The 15,479-nt window shown below is 40.4% G+C and overlaps 1 protein-coding gene across 2 annotated transcripts in view; it reads left to right on the top strand.

Annotated features, from left to right (window-relative positions):
• Positions 1-294: 294 nt before the first annotated feature.
• Positions 295-15,479, top strand: part of FAM3C (FAM3 metabolism regulating signaling molecule C) — a 48,362-nt gene continuing 33,177 nt past the window's right edge. Inside the window, exons 1-2 of one of the 2 annotated variants that reach the window (XM_036863739.1) lie at positions 295-504; positions 13,785-13,839. In XM_036863739.1, coding sequence (XP_036719634.1) covers positions 13,827-13,839 — 13 coding nt within the window. In that variant the 5' untranslated portion in view covers positions 295-504; positions 13,785-13,826. Of the gene's footprint in view, positions 505-13,215; positions 13,245-13,784; positions 13,840-15,479 lie in introns of those variants that run through there. The other variant, XM_036863741.1, reaches the window with a different exon arrangement.

Consider the following 15,479-nt stretch of genomic DNA (forward strand, 5'->3'; position numbering starts at 1 on the left):
TGGGACTGATTACTTTAAAATTTCTTCCTTTAAGGTGGGGATTATGGAAGTGTGGGTCAAGGCGGGGTGTGGTGGGAAGAGGCGAGACCTATTTGCCCTCTTCTGGGGTGCGGCCAGCCACCGCGCCTGCGGCTCCCACGTGGCAGGTCCCGAAAGCGCAGCGCAGGCGGTGGGCGGGGGGGGGGGGCGCAGAGCCCGCCCTCTCAGCTCTCCGGCCCTTCCCTCCGGCCTGCGGGGCTCCCGTTCGGTCCTCCACCGCCAGGGGGCGGGCGCGGCTTCCCGGCGGCGGGGCCCATTGGCCGCGGCGGGGAAGCGAGGGAGGCGGCCCAGCGGCTAGCTGGCTTCCTCTTGGCCACTCGTGGGGGTGAGGGGAAGCCGTAGGAACCCGGGAGGAAGCGGAGGAGCGAGCGGGAGGCGGCGGTGGCTCCTGTCGGCCTCCGGCAAGACTGACCGCAGGGAGGCCGGAAAGCGGGCGCGCGCGGCGGAGAGGCGGGCGGGAGGCCGGTGAGACGCACGGGGAGGCGGAGGGAGCCGCGGCCGAGGGCGGGGAGGATGGAGGGAGGCTGGGGGCAGCCGGGCACCCACTTTCACCTTCATCCTCTGGTCACCCCGTGTCCGCCGGCCCGGGGTGTGCTCGGGCGTGCTCGGGTCGTCGTGGCGCGTCCCGCCGAGGGCAGGGCGCGGCAGGACCAGGGCACCAGAGCGTGGTTGGCCGGGGGTCCGGGCCGCCGCCCCCGCGCGGGCACCCCCAGTACGGTGGCCAGCCCTCCGGCTCCGCGGAGGGCGGGGCGGCCACTGCACCTGGCGCTCCGGCCTGTAACTGGCACCTGGGGCGCGCGTCCGGCCCGGGGGGGCTCCCGCTCGGGTCGGAAATGGGGGCCGAGTGCTCTAAAGAGGCGGCGATGGAGTTGTAGGTTGCATTTGAACTCTGAGGAGGGCGGTCTTGGCTCACTTGTAAAGTTTTAGTGTCTTCTAAGTTGGAAGTACTTTTTATTTTTAAAACCTATTTCGGCCCATTGGCATTCGGTGTCATTGATGGATGTGCTGTTCGTTCCTTTTTTTCTTTTTATTTCTTTTTCTTGTTTTTTCCCCATTTGTTTGCCGCTGTCCTCAGTTTCTACCGTATGTTACGATTTGTGACCCTAGATCTAAATAATGAGTGTTGGACTGACGTTTGAGATTAAGATCTCCAGCTGTAATTTTTTGTGTTTTCATCATCCTCTACCTTTTTTGCTTTTTAAAATTTCGTGTCATACAAAACTATTTAATTGACAGAGCCTTCTCTTTGTTTCTTTTTATTTGGCCGAAAAGAATATGAATACAATGATCCTAGATATTAGATTGCTTACGAGGCACTGTGTCACGTGCTTTCATATGCACATTTATTTCTTACAACCCATAGAGTAGGTCCGTTTGTGTATCTTTCCCGATTTTACTGAGAAATTATGAACTCCCATAGACGTTACGTAGAGGTTGATGCTGACAGCAGATCCCAGACCCCTTGGACTCTTAACCACCTTTCAGGACTAACGGTATGCTGTCAAATTTTACGATTTTACGTTAAGGGAAACCTTAATGTTATTCATATAGTGCATCATTGAGTACGAAGGGATCTCCATTTAATTTAGAACATACAAGTTACTAACTCATGCCATTCAGCAAGAGATTGGCAGAATCAGCATCCGGGTTTGTCACATCATTAACCGTCTCTTTTTAAAGGCTCCCAGTCTCTTGAGTTCTCTGGCAGTTTACTAATTAAATCACAGGGTTTGTTTTTTTTTCCAGTGTATACAGGTGTGAGAAGCTTTGTTTCACAGATTCTGTGTAATGTTTTCTCGGCTCGTTAAAGACTAGCATTTCTTGATAGTAAGAAATAAAACGAGTTTCATGCAGTGATTCTCAACCTGGGGATCTCTCAGAATCACCCATAAATGAGGCTTTTTAAAAAGGACGCGGTCAGCCCCCCCCCCGCCCCGACCCGCCCCCAAATCCCCAATGGAGGGGGCTTCTGTTTAAAAGGGAGTCAAAATAAGACTGAGCACCACTGGGTTAAAGTGACTTTTTAAATAAACCTAATATATGTTACAATTAAAAAAGAATTACTAACTAATCTTTTCATAATTAAAGAAGATACATTAAAAAGGGAAAAGTCACTGGAGAGAGGGTCAAAGGACAAAGAGATTGTTGAATGGTGAAAAGTAGTCCCTGTGGGGAATCATAAGAATGTTATTTTTTTTTTACCACATATTTTAGGTCTCAAATGGGCAGTCTCAGTATTCAACAATTTTTACATTCATTTAGACATATGAGAGTGCCTATATGTGCCAGTAATTATAGGTAAGGTGGATACTGTGTGAATAAGGCAGCCTGGGCCCTCACAAAGCTATTGGTCGGCCAAAAAGTTCGTTCGGGTTTTTCCGGTAACATCTTACGGAACTTTAAAAGGTTTTGTGAATTTTATGCCGCTCCTAAAACTTTAACAGGTTTTGTGAATTTTATTCCGCTCCTAAAATAGAGCCAGCTGATGTTCTCTCAGAGGAGGAAATTGTATTCCACTGCCTCTAAATTTCCACAGTTTACCCCATCAGTATTCTTTGATTGTCTCCTTCATTGGCCTGTTCGTTTGATTAAAGCTGTTTTATTACTTACATCTGCCTTATTTATAATCTAATTAATTTTCATTTGTTCATTATTTTTCTAGTCTGTGGTGAGTTTTTAAATTTCCTTTAAAAACTAAATTTAATCCACATAACATAAAATTTACCATTTTAAGTGTACAGTTCAGTGACATTTAGTGCATTCATAGTATTGCGCAGTCACCACTTCTGTTTAGTTCTACAACATTTTCATCACCCTAAAAGGGAACCTCATGTTCGTTAAGCAGTTACCATTCCCCAACCTTTGGCAACCACTAGTCTGCTTTCTCTGTCTACAGATTTATCTATTCTGAATATTCCATGTAAATGGAGTCATAAAATAGGTGATCTTTTGTGTCTAGCTTCTTTCACTTAACATTATGTTTTAGAGGTTCATTCATGTTGTAGCCTGTATCAGTACTTCGTTCCTTTTTATGGCTAAATAATATTCCATGTATAGACACATATTACATTTTGTTTAGTCATTCATCCATTGATGGATCCTGGTGGGTTTTTCTGTGCTAGTGAGAAAAAGTTATGTGGACGTCTGTAGCTATGAGTCTGCATTAATTTTCATCATAAGTTCTGCATGGCTTGTTTAGATAGTATCATGGTTAGCAGGTGTACTACTTGACCCTCCATACCATTCAGCATCTGCAGTTAGGTGATCATTAAATGTGTATTGAAGGACCTGTGGTCAACAAAAAAATGAATTTTTAAATTGGTTCAGAAAACTTTACACTAGAGTCTTCTTACTACCAGTTCTTTGAAAATGGCTACCTTGCATCTCCAGGGCCCTTGGGCAGATGGAGCCACTCTGCTTCTCCATGTCTTCACATAAAAAGTTTGACTGACAGAATTATGTCTGCCCTGGTGCAGTGAAATTCTGCAGACTACTTAAAGACCGTATAAATGAAGTGAATGTATAGGGGAATTCTAAAACATTCAGAATAGGAACCTGTAACATCCCATCTGATATAATGTAAAATATTATAGTTACATGAGGAGATGAAGATAGTTTACTACTTATACTCTCCTGTAAATTTGTGCCTTTCTCTCATCTCTTCTTGTAGCGATTTGTGAACTAGACACTTCTTTATCCTGCTTTTGTTCAACTTACAGTTAACATGTAGTTTTATCTTTGCTGTTGGACTCGATAATGTCTGTTTCTCCCTCCCTCCCTTTCTTTCTTTCCATCTACCCATTCATGCATCTTTCTTTCTCCTCTTGGATGGTATAGTGTAGGATTAAAGTAGGTTACATTACAGCTGTTTAATTAACAGTTGTGGAGCTCTGAAGGAGCAGACAGAACAAAATGTCATTTTGTCTCGTTTTCTGTTTTTGGTATGTTTGTACTCTCAGTTACAGAAATCTGATCCCCATTTCATTTCTTCAACTGGATTATGACTTTTTAAGCAAAATTCTGCTTTGGTAGAGAGGAAACTGCAAGAAAATATTGGGACAGTTTTAATTTTACACTCTGTTGTAACCATTGCAAACAGGAGTTCTCTTTGCTCTGTTCCTCAGCACATTATTTCCAGATTTATTCACTGCCCACCTCTCCCTCCTCACCCCCGCAGGAGACCTGGCCCAGAGTCAGGTTGATTTCCATTCATCGTTAAGGAAAGAATGAAGATTCTTGTCCTGTGAATTTTACCTTTGGGCTTTTTTGGCCTAGATCTGACTTACTCCCCACCACTACCCCAGACGTCTCTGTGTGTTTGGATTGGTGTACTGTTGGGCTGAAGTTCTCACGTCTAAGCTGGAATGAGGGTCACCTGGGGAGTTTAGTAACCATTCAGGAGTTTTAATCCTCACTCCACGGGATTCTGGGCTCAGGAGTTTGCCTCCTAAAAAGCCCACTAGTAATTGTGGTGCCCATGGTGTGTGTTATTTTATAGTTAGGGATTCAAAGAACCAGATACGATGTTTCACTGAATCTAAGATCTTTGTAAGGTACACCATTATTTTATTATTTTTAACCACAAAAATGTGGTTGTGAGCCTCATCCTGATTTAAAACTTGTTAAAATAAGGGAAGTAGTATGTATCTTGGAATCAAAATAGTGTTAGGTACCTGAGAAACTACAAGCTCCTCTTGTTATGGTAAAGGGTTATTATGAAGCTATGGGATAAAAGAATTATAATGTAACAATTCTTTAGACCTTTTACTTTGTAAAATTTGTTTATAATAGAGTTTAATATGTGATGCCTGTACTTGACATATGTTTGTAACGAAGATTATACTGATGACTTTGTTTTAAAATGCAAGGTAGCTGGATCATAGGGTGTAATGCACTCCAGTTTGGCCCCGTATTATTTTCATCCTACCCATTTCCAGTCTTTCACATGTTGGTGTTTCAGATCAGGTGAGAAGTCTTACTTTTAAGCTTCTGTGTACGTTAGCAATTTCCATTTTGTAATCACAGTCCTTTAAAATATTTACCTTAATGTCACGTTGACATTATTGTGGCTTGATCATTTGATTTCTTTTTTATCACTTTTTTTCTGTTAGAGAGTTCATAACCCTCATTAATGCCAGCTAGCCGGTTATATGCATATACACCAGCCACCTACTGCCCTATAATGAGTAGTTCTAGGATGTTGTGGTGGTAATTGGCATCAGCACCAAGTCTGGGTCAGAGTAAACCTGAACTTTGCTTGCCAACTTAAATAGAAACACCGTGGTGACACATTGGGTCCTGAATGAGAGAATATCTGTAGATTAGGACAAATCTTTCCTCATCAATGAGAATTCATTGAAGAGCAACCCCTCCTGCTATGGTGTTTCCTTAGTGACATCATTTTGGCAAACGAAATATTTTTGTCAGGAGAAACCTGCTTAACTATGTTAGATTTGGGATGGGGAAAGCTGAATATGTGTCCATTTAGTTTCTAATTACTTGAAGTACTGATATTTACAGAAAACATGGTTAAATGCCTGTTGATCAACTGAAATATTTCAGAAATCTAATACCAAATTTCTGAAGAGGAAAGACTGTAGGTCTCTAGCAAATTCACATCACAGTGGTGGAAGGAGTTGTGCTCTGGAATTCTCAGTGTAGGCTGAACACTGTTGCAGTAGTTCTGCTCTTAGAGGGTAGTGTGCATGGGGTCTGGCAGGCTTGATTACTTCTCCCTGCACTAGTCACTGGGGCCAAGTCAGGACAGGCAGGGCACTTGCATGATGAGCAGGGCTCTTTGCTAACTGGTTTTTAACTCGAGGGACAGGCTGGGATGACAGTTATGGTTTGTCGTGTCTCATTCTTAAGAGAATGGAGTTTTACCCAGCTGCTGCAGAACAGATGGAAGTTTTCTAAAGTGTTACTCTCTCCACGCACTGCCAGGAGAAGCAGATAAAAACAAAGGATAGCAAATTATGCTGGGTAGACACACTGTGGAGGAAAGCTAAGTGCACCCAGAACATTTTGCGGGGAAGGGTGGGGTGCCTTCTGGTTCAGTTGTGCTCTTCCACAGTATGCTTTTAATTCTGTTTCTGAGGCCAGTTAGATATTAATCCTCTTTTTAATGTAATTTCAATGTGTAATTTCAATGTGATGCTATTGTATTAAGAAAATAAGTAAAGCCATATGATACTAGTTCAGAATACTTATAAACCCAGGATTAGATCATTCGTATCCCTCTCTTAAGGTTTTCAATAGAACATTAACGTTTTCTTCTAAAAGAATTATTTATTGGTTCTATAGAGCCATTGTTTAGAAGTTTTTGGTCTGTTGCTCTGCAGTCTCACCTTTTTGAAGGCCATTTTGCAGGAGATTGGATACATTTACATTTTCCTCAGTGATCTTTGGAAAAAGTGAATATATTCTTGGCATTATAGAATTATACAGATCTCCTCCTTTCTTTCCCAAATACTTTGTTTTTAGCTCCTTTGCTTTTTTTTTTTCTTCTAGTCAAAATCTAAGATTAGTTTAGTCATTTAAAAACCTGGGATACTTTTCTAGTTGTTATGTAGACATCGAAAAATTTCCCTTTCACCATATAGGGTCATACTTACACTTTTAAGTGTCTGACACATGTGTGTTAAAATGGTAGATTTTTAAAACATCCATTCTCTAGGATTCAATATCAGAGTCTCCTACTAGAACTAAAATACTGTTAAGGTAGTAATTGGATTTTTTTTCTGTTGCTTAACAGAAAACACCAAATTCTGTTAAATTCACAATATTTATAACATGGTGATAGCAGCTCACATATCATACTGAGTGTTTGAATGTTAAGATTCTGTCAAATGAATGCAGTCTTCTCACCCTCTTCATTTCGTTATTTCAGAAATGTATCCCTCCTGGTGAAGATGTGTGCATAGTGGCATCTGGGAGAGATGGGTACTTGATAGCAGTCTGCACCTACTATAGTGACAGCTTTCTATTAAAGCAAAGGTTTCTTAAAACTAAATATTTGGAATTTTAAAAACTGATCAAACATCAGATGCACAGTTACCCGTCCCCCCTTCTCCCTTTTTAAGCCCATCACAAAAATAATCACTTTTAAACACTTAAGAAAACAGTTAAGATCTCGTCACCATCATTTTACAGTTAATGAAATGGGATATAATAAGATTAATTTTCCCTGTTTTTTTTCATGTCTCCTGGGATCGTTTGGAAAACATTCCTAGATTTATTCCCATCTTTGCTGTAGGTGGACAGCTTCATCTGTAGGAAGGGAAGGACTTCTTTTCTTTTGAAGAGGATCCATTATGTTGCTTCTCACGGAGTATATGCTTCTTCCATGAAGAGCAGTTGATTATGAAAATGTATGGTGAACACGTATAGAACACAGAATTCAGCATTGTCTGATTTGTCCTACTTCTGTACTAGTACTTCTAAGAGGACCCATAGAAGCCCTATGGGAATTGTATATCCCACAAATAGCCCAGCAAGAAATGTTGGAATATTAGAGCACGGTCAGGAAAGTTTTTTATTCCTCTATTTTAAAAGTTTTTAAAATTTAAATTCATTTTTTATTCCTTTACCTCAGGTTGGCAAATTGTGACCTATGGGTCCACATGGGTCACGAACCAAGACTGGCTTTTATATTTTTAAGTGGTTGGAAAGAAAAAATCAAAAGAAGAATAATATTTTGTAATGTGAAAATTTTATGAAATTCAAATTTCAGTGTGCATAAGTAAAGTTTTATTATAACACAGCTGGGCCCATTTGTTTCCATATTGTGTACGGCTGCTTCTCAGTTACGACTGCAGAGCAGAGTAGTTTGAATAGAGACTATATGGTACACAAAGCTAAAGCATTTACTGTCTGGCCCTTTTACAGAAAGTTGCCAACACTTGCTCTAGTTTATTTACATAAATGCAGGTATTTTTTTGCAAATAGTTTTCTTTAAATACCATACTTTTGTTTGTAAGCATAACATTAGAAGAGCTTACCCTTGTGACTTTTAGCTGCAGTATTCTTTTGATTTCAGTATTATGTCATTTTCCTCTTTAACTGCTCTGGGACTGAAAATTTAGTCTCTTACATTTTGATCTTGAGGGGGTCTGGGTTCTCCAGAGAAATAGAACCAATAGGAGACCGTCTGTCTGTCTGTCTTTCTGTCTGTCTCTCTGTCTATCTATCTATCTGAGATAGATAACTATCAGAAGGAATCAGCTCATGCAGTTGTGGAGGCTGAGAAGTCCCAGGGTCTGCAGTGGGCAGGCGGGAGTCCACAGGCCTGAGAGCTGGGAGAAGTCAGTGGTCTAAGTTTCAGTCCAAGTCCGAAGGCAGGTGAAGACCAATGGCCCAGCTTGAAGACAGTAGGCAGAAAGAGCAAATGCTGCCCTACTCAGCCTTTTTTGTTCTAGTCAGGTCTCCCAGTGGATTGGACAAGGCTCTCACTTGGGGAAGGCAAGCTGCTTTACTCAGATGTTAATCTCATCCAATAAGACCCTCACAGACAAACCCAGAATGTTTAACAAAGTACAGTGTCTGGGCACCCAGTGGCCCAGTGGAGTTGACACACATAAATTAGCCATCACAGGGCCTAAATGTACTTTGATTCTATTTGCTTGCACTTTTACCTTTTTTTTTTTTGCGTTAGTCCTCTTGAAAAGCCTTAGTTCATATGAATATTAGAATCGTCTGTTGATTGTCAGTTGATTCATTTAAAATTGCTGTCCGGGAGGAAAAATTTTCCTCTACCGTTTTAGGTTCCTCTGCCTGGTCTAAAAATTAAATTAACATGAAACAGATTAACAGAAAATCAATAGTTCAATAACATGTATACATGGGGGAGACCCAGGAAAACTGAGTCCTTAAATACTATCTTCCGCTAAAGACAAAAGAGGAGGGATGTAGGGGGTAGTGGTTTGGGACTTCAGAGGGGAGGAAGGCAATTCACATGGAGATGAAAAAGCAGATGTTTGGTAAATGTTTGCTCGGTCTTGCAGTGGCAATGGGACACCTAGAGGAATTTTAACAAACAGATTTGCTAGGTTCCTCCCTATCTACACACATGTAGTTCATACTACAGTTATCTGTGGTGATAGTTCCCTTCCTGTTATAGACCCTCTATAAATTCTTTAGGCAGCTAAGGGGGAAGGTCAAAGAGTCTTTTGGGCCTTGACTGTTTCCAGCTCGAAATAATTAATACACCAAAGAGACATTTTGGGTTGCAAATTTTGTTTCCTTACATTGCCGTTTGGCCAGCACTGAATTAAAAGTGGATTGAATGGAGTGATAGTTTTCTTATATTTTTGGAGTATAATTGGTAGTATTTTCTTCTGGCTTAATTAAGTGATCGTTGTTTGTTAATATTAAATGTATCAGTGAGTGTGTCTGTATACTTCATTTTCCTTTGTCCTGTCTGTCTTGGACGAGTGTTCTTTTTTTTCTTTTCTTTTTTTTTAAATATCTGCGTCCTTTAATGGCAGTAATACAATTATTGGATTAAGAGACCACAGGAGGAAGGGCAGGGACGTTTCTGGAAGACAGATATGGAGTACTTTGAAAAAGGGGGCGGAGTAGAGTCATGCAACGATCATTGTAAAAATATAGTACATTATATACATATTTGTACCATCAACTTTCAACTCTGAAATAGTATTTACGCTTTTGTTACAATCCTGGTTAGAGAACAGTTTTTCTTTCAAAGCTCGGCCTGATGGCAAATGGAAATTTCGGGTGAATTCATAGTCCCATGAGGTTCTTAGGCTGCCTATTCCAAGAGGAGGGTTCCAGCTTCTATTTCATCCACAGATTTCAGTATTAAAAAAGTATTTAAATTTGCTTTTACAAAAGAAAATTCTCAAAGGAGGGGAAAAAAAAAAACCCAACCATGGCCACGCTGTGTATTCTTTCTTATTTTACAAACACTAAGGGCTGCAGCCCTCCGCTTCAAGGCCAACACTGGTGGCTGAAGAAAAATCCCACTAATGATTGTTTAAAACGAAACAAAACAAAGCAAAAAGACACAAAGACAAACCTAACCGACCTGATCATGGCGCACTGACCCTGCGGGGCTGCCTCTCCCGCCCTTGCTTCTGACGCCAAACTCAACGACTATTTCTTTTCTGGGGGAGGGCGTTTGGTATAGAACCCTCTTTAACCTCCTACCCCAAGGAGGTGGGAGGGGGAACCCTTTGGCTGGGACACCATGTTTCCTCATTATTAGCAAGAAAGAGTCAGGGCCCTTAAGCGAGGTGGTTGAGATGGTGCGATGAGTAGGAAAAAGGCAGGAGACAGTCGGCAAGTACCGACACACAGGCGGGAAGGAGCCCTGGCCGCACAGGCCTCGCCCAGTTCCCCTCAGGCCACGTCCACGGGGTGGGCCTCCTCTGGGGCTCTGTGGACAGGATGGGGCCTCAGCCAGGGCCCTGGGGGAGGTGGGGGAGCCCGGGCAGGCATCTCTGCGCCCTTCCTGGCTCAGCCGGATGAGGAGAGCAGGGCACAGGCTTTGGGTTCCATGCCCCCCTACCCACAGTGGGGACTGAACAAGTGTTCTAATACACATGCTTAGTCATTTTGACAACCCATCAGAGCCCTAGAGTGGCTAGTTGGCAGCAGGGATTAGCAATTCCCAGAGCCATTTGCAAAAGCCAAATTGATTGACATGGAATTTTGTCGGGAAGCTTCTTAGAGCATGGCAGGGAGCTGCTGGGAAGTGGAAGGGAAGTGGAATTGTTTATAGTATCAGCTTCTTACTTTCCCTTCATATGACCTTGGACAAATCCCTTGACCTCATCTATAATGCCGTAGGGCTGTTGGGAAGATTACATAAAATAAGAATGTGTGTGACTTACTCTGCTGTTTGCATTATTTCCTAGTTTTTGTTAAATGGCAACAACACCTTCCCCTCCTGGTGAATAATTGTTTTTATGGCTTATTTTGTTGATACAGAATGGGCCCTTCTAATTTACCTGGTGTAGCTCGAGTCCACTTCTCAAGGAAAGAATGAAAGTATCACTTGACCTGTGTTTTTATCTATTGTCCTGAAGTTGATTGATTGTAGGGCAGTGCCTGTTTATTCAGGCCTGAATTTAACAAAACTTCATGAATTAGACCAGCGTAGACAGTTGGGCTAAAGGAAATGTTTAAATTATAAGAAATTCGAAGAAATCCAGTATGCCGATCCAAGATCCTAATTCAGGGTCTCTCTTTCAATCCAGGTTACTTACTTAATTAGCGTTTATCCAGAATGGTGTTTCCTTGCTCGGGCAGCACGACGGCCCTGCTTGCAGTCGGCTCTGATGATCGTGCACTTTACGTGTTACAGCCTGATCCGGCTCAGTCATTGATCTACAAAGCACTGAAACTTACTGTTTCGACCTAGACTACACTTTTGGGGGGAAAATGTATTTCACAAATGTGCTGTTAGGGTTTTTGCTTATTTGTTTGTTTTTTAATCTGTCTTAAAAATACGCTCCTCCTACCACCCATATTCTTATTTTGGAAATGGCTCTAATTTCTGTATCTCTACTTTTTAATGAACATATAAGAACAGTTATAAAATTTTCACCTGTTGCCTCTGAATGAAAGGGCTCTGAGTTTCTAGCAGAGACCTTTTTCCTCCTCTTATTGTTGTGTTCGTTTTCTCTGGACCTTTTCTACCTCCCCTTGATTGTTGGAGGTTCAGTTTGAGGTATATACCAGGCTCCATTAAGGTATTACTTCCCCCCCGTCCCCCAAGATGATTCTATGTAAAGATTTTCTTTGTTTTTAATGTCCTCCTAAGAAGACAAGTTGGGAATGATTTGGAATTAGCATATTGTAAACAGATGCTCCTTGATTTGCTCTCAAATATATTCAATACTCTTATGCCGATTTACACTCTTGAATCATTAATTTGCTTCTTAAGCAAACTAATTAAAAATGTGTCGTGGCTGAGATTTGATGAGATTTTAATTTAGAGATTTTATTAAATGTTATTCTCTGAGAAATTTAATGGAAAACATGGATTTGGCTAGACCACTGTAGTTGCTTATATTGTGGTCTTACTAGTGTTAAGTTTAGAAGCAGGCTGGTTAGGCAGTCCGAACAAGGGGTAGGTACGTGAGGCAGTGATTGGGATTGTACAGGTGTGACCTCCTTGGCAGGTAATGGAAACAGTGAAGTAGAACATCAGGTGTCTGCTCAACTGCTTATCACTCTTCAAAAAAAATTATCGCAGGCCACATTCACACAAGAGTGATGTTATTTTGGAGTGTTAGCTGGGAGGAAAGGCGTATATGTGTGTTTTGAACATAATATTCAGTCTTGCTGGAAGTCAAAAGAGGATTTATAACTCATTAGGGTTTTCATTTGAGAAGCCAAGATTTTTTTTTTTTTTTTTCTGCTTTTATGTGGTAACTTGTGGATACTTCAGTATCTCTTGTTTCCTTTTAGCGTTTTCCCGGCCTGTGGCTAAGTAACAGTGACTTTTCCTATTATGTGGAAGGTGTTCAGATAACTAACAAAGGAAATCAATAATGCTCAGTTCAGGACTAGTATAAATATAAATGTTGATATTTTCTTCAGGGTAGATTGAGCAGAAGGGAGTTCCCATAAGAACATTGGTCCTTTTAGGTGCTCACCACCTCCACCCGCGATAATTCCTTATTGATGAATAAGAAAACTGCATGTCTCACTCCCTTTCAGTGTCCTTCAGGAGTCTGCCATTGTTTTTATTTGAATCATTCTGTGCATTACTAGATCAGACATCAACATTGAAACATCAGTACTAAAATACAGTCTAAAATAAAGAAATATATGTTTTTGATTGATGCAATTCATTAATCGAAATTTTCTTTTGAATACCTTTCCTGTACAGTAGATTGATAGACTGTGGAAGCTGTCTAGCTGAACTCGAGCACGAATTTCCTATCAAACTCGTATACTTGCTTTCCCATATTCTTTTTAAAATTTCACCTATCTAGAGTTATTTCTTAGGGGGGAACACACAAACATGTATGCAGATTTTTTTTTCCAGTATCTATTTCTTGTTATTATTATAATAATATCAGATTACAGTTTCTTCATTTGATGTATAACATACACTGTCAATAATGATAATTGCTGGAATATTTAAAATTGCAATTCTATAGGTCTGAATATGTTCTTTCACAAACTTAAATTGAAAACATGAAGAGGAAGAGGACCCCTGGTATTAAGATAAGGTGCCTTTCCTATAAGTGCTTATCATAGTGACACCTGAATTGTGTCATACTAAAAATGAAATGGCATCATATACTGGAGTGAGCCCTAGAGCAGGAGCCAGCAGACCTAAATCCTCACCCCATTTCTGCAAGTAATTTGTTCCCTGACTAGATAAGCAGCTTAACCTCTTTGGACCTCAACTGAAAACTGGTGGTTTGGAACTAAATATCAAAAGTTTGTTACAGATGCATAATCACTGAGAACAGTAGGGCATCATTCTGTCTGTGCGTGATGACAAGTTTTCCCTCCATCCTTCAGTTAGGGAGCAGGGGACAGAGCAGTTTTAGACACACCCTCCTCTCCGGAGCTTTTGTGGCCCAGTGGAAGGAGACAGGCCCAGTGCTAAGAGCTTTTTCATTAAATGTTAATATTGGTAGAATACTTAGAAATGTCATGACATTTACTTAATTAGTTTAATATATACACTCCAAATCAAACTCAATCTAGGGAGGAATGCTCATTCTAGACCTAATGATGTTTGCCTTTTCTTTTGATTTTAGGAGCTTATTTAATGAAAAGTGCCATAGACTGAAAAACCAAACATGAGGGTAGCAGGTAAGACACTCAATTCAGTAGAAATAATTTTGCTTTTTGTATAACCTGTTTGTTTAGTAATGACTGAATGAGAGGGTAAATAATCATTTTCTATGTTGAGTGTGACTGAATATAACAAACTAAATCATTATTTAGCCTTTTTACTTTTTTAGGTAGTTGGCAAATCATAAATTGGACGTTTAGTGGGATCTACATAAGTTTTTTGGGGACACTCCTGTTGAAATTATTTATGCTAAATATTTTAAGTTATGGTTTTTAATGTTTACATCCTTATACATTAAGCTTATTTGCCTAACAATATATAAATATAAATATATATATGTATAATGTTCATATAAAGAACGATTTTGACAACTTAGGGAGGCTGATTTTTGTTTTTGCTAAGTTCTAGCTTGTTGAGAAAAATGAATTGTGAAGTTTAAAAGCTTAAATCTTTCCTATGTGTGTACATAAATTAAAACTAGTGTATGTGAAGAATTCAGTAAAATGTGTTTTGTGTAAATGACTGTTGTATTTGCTAGGTCGGGTTTAGCCTGCATAAGTGAGGTTATGTGTAAGGACATCTGTTTCTTAGGCAGCATACTGAGGAAATTAAAAAATACCATTTGGTGTTCATAGTATTAAGGTAATTACCTTTATCAAAAGACAGATCCATAAATAACAGGAGAGGCTGAGACCTCTTCCTACCTATAGTGAAAACAAGTGTGATCCCTCCACCCTGCCCCTCTAGCACAGCCACTGCGTAGAAGAAATGCATACTTTACATAGAAATTTCTACTAAGTAGTGTGTGTCCATCATAGGAGACAGCTTGTCATTTCTCAAAATCAAGATAGTCATTCTTTTAATTATCATCTCACCAGTAAAAAAATATTCTTATGGGAGCATCTCTAAAAGTATGATTCTAAAAGTACGTTACTTAATTAAGCATGGTGATTTGAAATAAAGCAAGTTTCTCTTTCTCATGTAATTCTACATTCATTCTAGTTGAAATTAACTTTGTCATCTAATCCATTTCCCTGATTTTGACGATTAATACCAAGGTTAATTGATGAGTAATTATTCACTGAGTGCTGATGTTATATTTGACACTGTTCCTAGTATAGGTCTCAAGGGGACTGCCTTTAATGAAGGAATAAGGAAGATTAGCTATTAGTTTATTGCTTGTAGACTAATTAGTCTCTTCTAATTAAAAAAAAAATCCTGGTTGCTTTGAAATATCCTTATAGCCATTATTCTTAACAGTGAGGCATTAATATCTCAAGTTTATGCTTTTTAGTTTGTGAAAAATAGGGACACACTCAGATTAGTACAGTCCATGGCTGGAAGTAGGAGGGAATCTCATGGATGGAATGGGAACTGTGGTGTGCTGTGGGTAGGCCCCTCCCAGTCCAGAAGTGGATGGTGGCAGCTCTGGAGGAGCCCCTCTGCAACAGGAGGTCCAGAACTCTACCGTTATGGTGGCTCTGCTGGTCTTTGCCTGCCTGCCCCTCTCAGGGACCTTCTGCTTGTTCTATCACCAGTTAGTTTCTCCACCTCTAAATTCTCTATTTCTTAGAGCTTTTGTTTCCTCCTACTTCCTTTGATGGTTTCTTATAATTGAATAGGTCTTGGTTTAAAACTAAATTCTGCTGCTAACTAG

Source organism: Balaenoptera musculus, chromosome 9 (assembly GCF_009873245.2).
Source record: "Balaenoptera musculus isolate JJ_BM4_2016_0621 chromosome 9, mBalMus1.pri.v3, whole genome shotgun sequence".
In the NCBI taxonomy this organism is placed as follows: Eukaryota; Metazoa; Chordata; class Mammalia; order Artiodactyla; family Balaenopteridae; genus Balaenoptera; species Balaenoptera musculus.